This window comes from Cuculus canorus, chromosome 6 (genome assembly GCF_017976375.1).
Source record: "Cuculus canorus isolate bCucCan1 chromosome 6, bCucCan1.pri, whole genome shotgun sequence".
In the NCBI taxonomy this organism is placed as follows: Eukaryota; Metazoa; Chordata; class Aves; order Cuculiformes; family Cuculidae; genus Cuculus; species Cuculus canorus.
Window position 1 is genome coordinate 10,169,121 of NC_071406.1, and position 8,630 is coordinate 10,177,750.

General features: G+C 57.2%; 1 protein-coding gene across 1 annotated transcript; it reads right to left on the reverse strand.

The window, feature by feature from the left end:
• Nucleotides 1–1,182: 1,182 nt before the first annotated feature.
• On the reverse strand, nt 1,183–4,860 carry EN1 (engrailed homeobox 1). Its single transcript, XM_054070187.1, has 2 exons — nt 4,218–4,860; nt 1,183–1,839 (listed from the first exon to the last, which is right to left on the reverse strand). The coding sequence occupies exons 1-2, from the start codon at nt 4,858–4,860 to the stop codon at nt 1,523–1,525; spliced, it is 960 nt and encodes a 319-aa protein (XP_053926162.1). The 3' UTR covers nt 1,183–1,522.
• Between the last annotated feature and the right edge of the window lie 3,770 nt (nt 4,861–8,630).

Genomic DNA, 8,630 nt, shown 5'->3' on the forward strand with positions numbered 1-8,630 from the left:
CTCTGCCCGTGTCTCCCCTCCGCCCCCGCAGCTTCAGACCTCGGGAAGGGATTCGGGGGGATGGGGGGGGGGGAAGAAAGAAAAAAAAAAAAAAGAAAAAGAAAAAGAAAAGAGAGGAAAAGCCTGCAGACAGCCCCGTCGAGGGGCCCGGCCTGTCTCTGCAAGGACTCCAGGGACCGGACACAGCGGCCCTCGAAGCCCCGAGGACAAAGCCCGGGGCACGGCCCGACCCGTCGGTGAGAGAAACGAGCTGCCTCCGGGACCGGGCGGCTTGGTGGAAAAGCGGAGCGAGGGCGGCAGGCTGGGAGTCCCTCTGTGCCACCGGCCCCGCGCTTCCTCCGCACACGGGCAAACGCGAGCCCGAGCCCCGAGAAGGGGAGCGGAGGGCAGGAAGCGCTCCCGGGGAGCGGCGATCGCTCCGGTGCTCTCCTGGCCCTGCCCGAGGAGAGCTCGGAATAGGAGCAGACCCTCTCGGAGCGAGGCGAGGAGCTGTCAGACAAATCCCTTTTCAGCTCATCCCGGAGCTCTGAACGTCCACACGGTTTCAGGCATTTTTCCCGTAGAAGCCGACGATACGTTATTCCTATTATTACGAGGTGTTTTTTATTTCTTGTTAAAAAAGAGAGATGCGGGAGGCGAAGCACGACTGCAACAGCCAAAGAGAATTAAATCTTTTTAAGAGGGTAGAAAAGTAAAAATAAAAGTGAAATAAAATCGAAGGGTTTGGACAAGGTTCTAAACAGGGGACGAGCGCTTTAAAAAATCGCTGCACTGATCCATCGAAAACAAAACCTAATTACGCCACCGAAATGGCACTATAAACGCAGCGTATGTGTATGTATATATATATTTATTTTTATAATTATGTATGTATGTTTGTGTGCATATATATACATATATATATATACACATGCATACACTAAAACAAATAATTACAGCCAGCCTGGATCCTGAACACAGTCTACACTTTATTTCAGACTACAGATTTCTGAACATAATAAAATCTTTGGCTTGTAGCGGCGGGTTCAGTCTCGCAGTCTGTGGATCAGTATTAATTTTTTTTTTCCTCGGGAAAAAAAAAATACCGAGAGAGACAGAAAATCACACGCACACGACAAAAAAAAAAAAAAAAAAAAAAAAAAAAGAATCAAACGAAATATCAGAAAAGTCGGACATTTACTGTAAAACAAGAGCAACAGACATTGAGAGGGGAAATAAAAAAAGGAAAGCAAACAAAACAAACAAACGAACAAAAGAGAAGAGAATAGAGAGAGAAGGAGAGAGAGAAACTGTCCAGCAAATAGAGATCGCTACACGTATTTCTTACCTGAAATTAAATATATACAAGGTCATATGCTGTTTGGCTATATAGAGATACTTTTTTTTTTTTTTAAGTGTTCATATTTTTTTTTTTCTTATTCGGAGTCCTTATACTATGGATAGACAATAGATCTGCTTTTAAATAGCACCTGTCCTCCTCCCGGCCGGCGCCGCAGCGCGGGGCTGGGGCTGCCGCGCCGCCTCACTCGCTCTCCTCTTTGTCCTGCACGGTGGTGGTGGAGTGGTTGTAGAGTCCCTGGGCCATGAGGTGCAGCGCCAGCCCGTTCTTGATGCCCGTGGCTTTCTTGATCTTGGCTCGTTTGTTCTGGAACCAGATCTTGATCTGGGACTCGTTGAGGCTGAGCTCCTGGGCCAGGCTCTGCCGCCGCTGCTCCGTGATGTACCGGTTCGCCTGGAACTCCGCCTTCAGCCGCTGCAGTTGCTCGGCCGTGAACGCCGTCCGCGGCCGCTTGTCCTCCTTCTCCGTCTTCTTCTTCTTCAGCTTCCTGGTGCGGGGGCCTGCGGGCAGGGCACACACACGCCGCTGGGCAGGGCCGCGCCGCAGACCGACCGACAGAAAGACCGACAGACCGACAGCCGCCCCCGCCCCGCCGGAAAAATGGCCGATGGGCGAATTTGTGCCAGTGCCGTGTGCCTCCCCTTCGCCCCAGTCCCGGCACGGAGGGGGAGAGGGGAGACCGGGGTCGCGCATCCCCGCTGTCCCGTTCGCCCACGGGCACACGTCGGGGCTCCGCTCCGTCCGCCCCCCGAGACGAGCCGCGCTCCCTCCGCATCGCCCCGGGCCAGGACCCGCCGGGCTCCTCCGGGCAGCGCGGGGGGCGAGGGTCCCCGTGGCTCTGCTCGGCGGAGCCGCCGGGAGCAGCATCCCGGTGGGGGCCGCCCCAGTCTCGGTTTAGGGGGCTACAGCCCCCTCCTCAAGACTGGCCCGGCCCCAGGAGGGGCTTCTCCGTCGCTGCCCGGGTAGCCCGAGCTCTCCGGCAGGCGATCCTTGCAGGGGACCCCCGGCCCCGCCAGCAGCTCCGTCCCTGACCCCCAGCCGAAAGCGGTGCCCCCCGCCGCCCCATGCCCTAGCGAAGCTCCGAGGAGCTACCCGGTAAAGCAGCCCGGCCCCGGGGGCAGAGCCCGGCCGGGGGGCTCCCTCCGTCCTCTGCCTGCCAGCCCGGCCCGGGGGGAGCGGAGCAGGGAGGGAGCCCCGGAGAAAGGCATCTGCGAAAATCCCCCGACAGCTGCCGGGCTCGGCGGGCGGCCCGGGGCCCGCAGCCCCTCGCCAGCAGCAGCCGGAGAGGCCTCCGAGTAGGCCGAAAGCTCCTCGAAGCCGGAGCATCCCTCCCTGTGACCGGGAGGGTTCCCGAGGCTCGTCGGGGAGAAGAACGGGACGCGGCGGGATGCTCTCGGGCTCGGAGGGGCGAAGGGCAGCGGAGAGGGCATCCGTCTGCCCCTGCACTTTGCAGCGGGGCTCCGGAGCCTCCGAGCGCCGCAGCCCGCTCATCCCCGCAGCCGGGAGAAGCGGCTGGGGCCGGCGGGCAGCTCCCAGCACAACAAAGAGGGCGGCCGAGCCAGCATCCCTTCTCCCGGCTGGAATGGGGGGAGCTGGGGGCTGCGGGGAGGACACCCAGAAATAATTCTCTGCACACACACACACCGCACACACACACACAAAAAAAAAAAAAAAAAAGAAAGAAAAAATAGGGAAAAAAAAAAAAAGAAGGAGAAGAAGAGGAAAGGAAATAAACGCGCAAGTGCAAAACGCACGGCGCACGGCGGCTCCGGGAATCGGTAGGAAAACACCCGTGTCCGAGCCGGCCGGGAGAGAGGGCTGCGCCGTCTGACAGCTCTATCACTCCATCAATCACCCGAGTCAATCAAAGTGGCTTTTCTGAGTTTCAAGTCGCTGGAGGTGTCAATAACGGGGGATGGAGATGGCTCGGCCGATAGAGCGCTGGCGGCGAGCAGCCAGGCCGGGCATCCCCGCATCCCGCAGCCGCTCCCGGGGCTCCCGGTCCCGTGGTCCCCGCGCCGGTCACACGGGAGTCCCCGTTCCCCCCACCCCCCCGCGGATCCCCGGCTGCTGGGCTGGGCTGTCGCCGTGGGGGAACCCTTTCTCCTCGCCCTCCGCTTCTTTCCGACAGATAGCGATTAAAAATAGAAGCTAACGGTGATAAAAACAAGGGGGTGCCGGTGTCGCCCGGTAGGAGTGAAGAGCGTGAAAGGGGCCTGGAAAAAAAAGGCACCCGAGAGCCAAGCCGCGGCAGGGAACACCGGCTCCAGCGGCAAAGCGCGGCCTAAGAGCCTGCCTGGCTCTGCCTGGCTCAGAGGCCCCCGTGAGCACCCCCTCCTTGAAAAAGAACCCTTTTTCTCTTCGCCCTCCAAAAAAACACATCCCCCTCCCCGCATCTCCGCTCAACATGTGGCTCAGGGTGTGCGTCCCCCCCCCCACCTCCAAAGGCCAGCAGCACGCAGGAAAAAAAATAATAATACGTAAAATAAGGGGAGAAACGGCCCCAAAAGCAGAGAGCAGCCGATCCGCCCGCTGGGGTTTTTCGCAGCGCGGAACAGCCCGGACTGAGAACAGCGGGGCGGGCGGGGGGCGAGGAGGGGGGGTGTCTCCGCATCGAAACGCGGCCGGATCGGGGCCCCGCGTCGGATTTAAATTTGGGAGACACTGAGGGAAAAAGGAGGGGGGGTGGGGGGGAGGGACACGAACACACGCGTTTCCTCTCGCGCCGGGTGACCCAGACACACCACCCCCCCGGCTCCCCACGCGAGGTCCTCGTCAGGCCGGGAGCCAAAGCAATGGGGGGAGAGGGGAAAGGGAAAAGGGGGGGGCGACCTTGTCAGGGTTTGTAACAGCTCCCAGATGCGCCGCGGTTCCTTACCCGAGGACGGTCTGTCTGAATACCTAGTGCAGTAGACCCAGGCAGGCCACACCAGCGGCTGTTGCGAGTCGGGCTTTAAAACAGGTCCTCCATTATTAGAGCCCATGAGGAGGATGGCGGGGCTGCCGTGCTCCCCGTACTTGGCCGGGTGAGTCTCGCCCCCGTCGGGGGGGGGCTTTGCCGCCCCCGACGCCGCCGCCGCGGCGGGGATGGCTTTGGCGGCTGCGGCGGCGGCGGCTGCGGGCGGCGGCGCGGAGCCGTCGGGACGGCAGTTCGAGTCCGGGCAGAGGAGGGAGGGCGGGTTGGGCGGCCGGGCCAGCAGCGGGTTGACGTTTTCTCTACCTGAGCTCTGCCCTCGGTCTCCGTCCCGCTCCCTGCCGCCGCCTCCGCCGCTCGCCGGCGCGGGGGGTTCCTTCTTGCAGCCGAAGTCCGGCCTCAGGATGTTGTCGATGAAAAAGTTGGTGGTGCGGTGGGGCGGCGGAGGCGGCGGGGGGCGGCGGCGGGGCAGGGGCGGGGGGCAGGGCGCGGCGGGGGAGGCGGGCGCGGGGCTGGGGGACACCGGGACGCTTTCGCCATCGCTGCCGCTGCTCGCCGGGCCGGGCGCCGCGTCTCGGTGGCCGTGCCCCTCAGGCGGCTCTTCCATGCTCAATCCCCCGCCACGGAGATCGCTGGCTCTTTGCCCCCCCCCCCCCCCCAACCCACCCGCTTTTACGCCCACCCCACTTTGACGGTGGGTGGCGGGGTGGAAAAGGGGGGAGGAAAAAAAAAAGAAAAAAAAAAAACAAAAAAGAGAGAAAAAAAGGAAGAAAAATTTAAAAAAAAAAATAAAATCCACTTGTTGGGTTGGAGCTGAGATTTTTTTTTTTTCTCTCCCTCGCACGGATGGATCCAAAACAGGGGAGACACTCGAGGGCTTCTTTCCCCCTTTCTCCCGAGCAGCTTATATTTCCATCAAAAAAAAAAAAAAAAAAAAAAGAAGACAACAAAAAACCCAAAAAGGTGCGCGGCAGCCCCGCGGCGCCCCCCAAAAAAACGATCAATCCCGCCCCCCGAAAACCCGTCAAACTCTGCCCATCTCCTCTCCGCTCTGCCCCGCTGTCACGCTCGGTTCTGCCCACGCCGCGGGCTGCCGGAGCCCTTCCCCGCCAGCCTGGTGGTCCACGCTGCCCGGACCGCTTTATTATTATTTAAAAAAAAAAAAAAAATCCTTTTTTTTTTTCCCTCCCTTTTTTGTTGGTTTTTTTTTTCTTATTTTTTTTTTTAAAAAAAAAAAAAAAAAGGCCAAATCTCTGACAGCTCCGGTCCGCGCAACAAACTCTCCCTAAAAAATCCCTCAGCCACACTTTTTTCACTCGCACCGGAAGCACGTGAGGCGGCCCCGCGCGTGGGGGCGGCCAATGGGGCGCCGCCGCCGCCGCTGACACCCCACGCCGCGCCCAATGGGCGCCCGCCCGCCCGCCGCCATAAAGACCGCGTGGGGATGGGACGGGGCGGGCGGCGGCAGCGCCGCGACGGGGCGGGGGGCGCCGCGGAGACACGCGTGTAGCGGCGTGTTCTTCACACCCCCAACCCCCGGCGCCTCCCATCCCCTCCTGCCACCAACAACCGGCCCCGGGAACAACTTCTTCCAGCCGCGAGGGCAGGGAATTTGCCTTCCCGCAGCCTCGGGAAGCGGCGGGGATGCGGTCACGGGCCGTTTTCCTATTTGCCCCCCAATAATAAATCACACTCCCGCAAAGAAATATGTCTGTGGGTGCTTTTTTCCCTCTTTTTCTTTCCATTTTCCATTCAGAGTGGGCAGCGAGCAGGGTAGGGATTGCCCGGAATCGAAACTTTTTGTTGCTGTTGTTTTTTTGAGGAATAAAACCTGAAAATAATAGCAATAAATCCCAGTAAAGGCAGGAGCCGCGCTGGGGTGAGCTGGGCTGACGGCCGCAGCCGCTCGGCTGGTTTGTTCCTTTATTGGGGTAGGGTTTTTTTCGGGATGTGAGGCAGATCAGCTGCCAGCTCACGGCTGAATTCGTATGGTGTTTCCTCGTCTGCTTTTTGATGTTTGCTTGTTTGTTTGGGTTCGGTTTGTTGCTTTTATTTCCCCTCCCTGGTATTTTTTATTTCCCCGCTGCAGAGAGAGAGAGAGGACCTCAGGAATTGTGTTGAGGCAGAAGGGAAAATTAAGGATTTTAAAGGGAAGGGAGAGAAAAAAAAAAAAAGCGCTTTTTGAGGAGTGTGCAGCTTTCTAAAATATTAAGTTAGAGAAGAAACTGTGAGCTCCCTGCTGCTGGGTTGGGTGGATTGGCCTGCTGGGTCCTTGTCCTGAGCGGAGGGCCGGGAGGGAGGTGCCGGCCCTCCCCACCACGGGCACGGAGGGATGGGGGTCCCGGACACCTCACGTTTTGCACGACGGGAGGGTCCTGGCGGGCTGGATGCCGCTTCCCGGCTGGACACAAGCACCTGCTCCGGGCTGGATCCTCACTCTGTTTCCCGGAGCTGCGGGAAGGACAATTCCCGGCGTCACGTGCCGCCGCCTATACATCCTATATGTGCGCGGGTGCGTGCTGAAAACACACCTACAGTTATCTCTCTCCGCTCTTCTATCCCGGCGTTTCCTTGCGGGCTGCGCTTTCCCTCCTCGGCTCCGCTTTTCGGGAGGCGATTGGCACCGGGAATTGAAGCAGAGACCCCCGGGTGTCCGGCAGCAGCTTCCCGGGCCAAGTGTCACGTCCGAGACACACTCGGTTATTTTTCGTACCGGAGAAACATTACCGAGTTGTTACCTCCAGCCACACAATAATCCCCTAAAATAATAGCTGGCAGAACACAATCAGCCCTGGAATCAAGAGCTTCATCCGCAATTAAATGAATGTTAAACTCCCCCTGCATTCACAATATCATATCATTTACTCGCACCGAAATTGGGTTTATTTATATTTAAGTTAGCAAAATTGAAATCTTTATCCCAAAAGCGAGCGTGGGTACTTAATTAAATTCTAATTAGGACACTATCAATATCCCATTTAGCCACGTAGCCTTTGTGAGCCGCGGTCCCTTTCAGAGCTGTAAATGGGGGCTCGCTGCCTTATCTCTCCTGCAAGAGACGCCTTGAGAAGGGCTGCAAAAGATAATTTATAGGTTTTAATTACTCTTCATTCCGCCTGATCAGCTTGGCGTTCATCACAGGACGGCGAATAAAACCTGGTCAAAAGCACTGTCACTATTCCCTGGCAAGACGCTTAATCAAAGTAAGCAGGGCCATATTACACGCTGCGAGCTTCTTCACGTAATTTCCCAGCTGCTGATAAAGCTAGTTGAATAATGCTGCAGTCCTTCGGAGACACCATTTACAGAAATGACTTTATTGACGGCTTAACGTCGGTAATTCATTTTACCTTTCATGTATTGGGAGCCCGGATTTGTTACAGTAATAGGATGATAAATGTCCTGGCGGCCCTATAGCTTTTATTATTGAATACAATACACACACCCATCCTTAAATGTTCCAAAATTGGGTAACAAAAGGGAGAGAGAGAGAAATCGAAGCCTTTAACTATTTAATTTGCCTTCCTGAGCGCGGAGCCGGGGGGGGGGGGGCGGACGAGGTGTGTGTATGTGAGTGTGTGTGCATGTATGTGTGTGTAGGGGGGGATATTTCATCCGGAGTCCTCCCTTCTTCTAGAAACTGTTCTGGATTTTAAACGCTTCTCTATCAATTGAGTAGGTTTGTGTACGGAGGGGGTGGGGGATCGGCTGGATGAATGAGGAGGGGTTAAAGGAAAAGACGATGTATATTTCCAGGCTGGATATTTTTTTTCCGCCGCGACCCTTCCTATCTAAATAGATAAATATTACTCTCCGGCTGGTAGATAGTTACAGTAATCGGGGTAATACGTCTGTACCGTGTCTTAAAGACGGGAACTTAAAAAAAAAGAAACAAAACAAAACATTCTTAGGAAAAAGTTCCCTCTGCAGCTTGCGGGTGCGGCGGGAGTTTGAAGCATTCGTCCAGGTTCCCGCTGCCGTCGCGGGGAGACCGGTCCAGGGCTCCCCCGGCCGGGCCCGGGCTGCGGCGCTCCCTGCCCCTCCGAAGTGCCCCGGTGCGGTCTGTATCGCCTGCAGGATGATGTCCTCGCCGGTGTTGGGGCTTGGCTCAGCCACCCTGGCTTGGAGGGGAAGAAAATGAAACCCGAGAGGCGGAGAGAAGTCGAGGAGACGGGCTGGGACCCTCGGTACCCGCCGTCGGGTTGCGGGGAGGGCACCCGCCCCGCTCCCGCTGCACGGCACCCGCCGCCTCTTCGGAAACCGGCAGAAAGGGTTTCTCAAATTTCGTTGTGGTCACTTTCTTTTCTTCTTCTTTTGGTTTTTTTTTTTCTTTTTTTTTTTCTTTCTTCTCTCTCTTTTTTTTTCTTTTTTTTTCTT

Excerpts from the sequence above, each read along its gene's own strand:
- EN1 (XM_054070187.1), bottom strand. The coding sequence starts at position 4,860 with ATGGAAGAGCCGCCTGAGGGGCACGGCCACCGAGACGCGGCGCCCGGC. Across the intron at positions 1,840-4,217 it reads TTCAGACAGACCGTCCTCGG|GCCCCCGCACCAGGAAGCTG; the intron begins GTAAGGAACCGC and ends CCCTGCCCGCAG.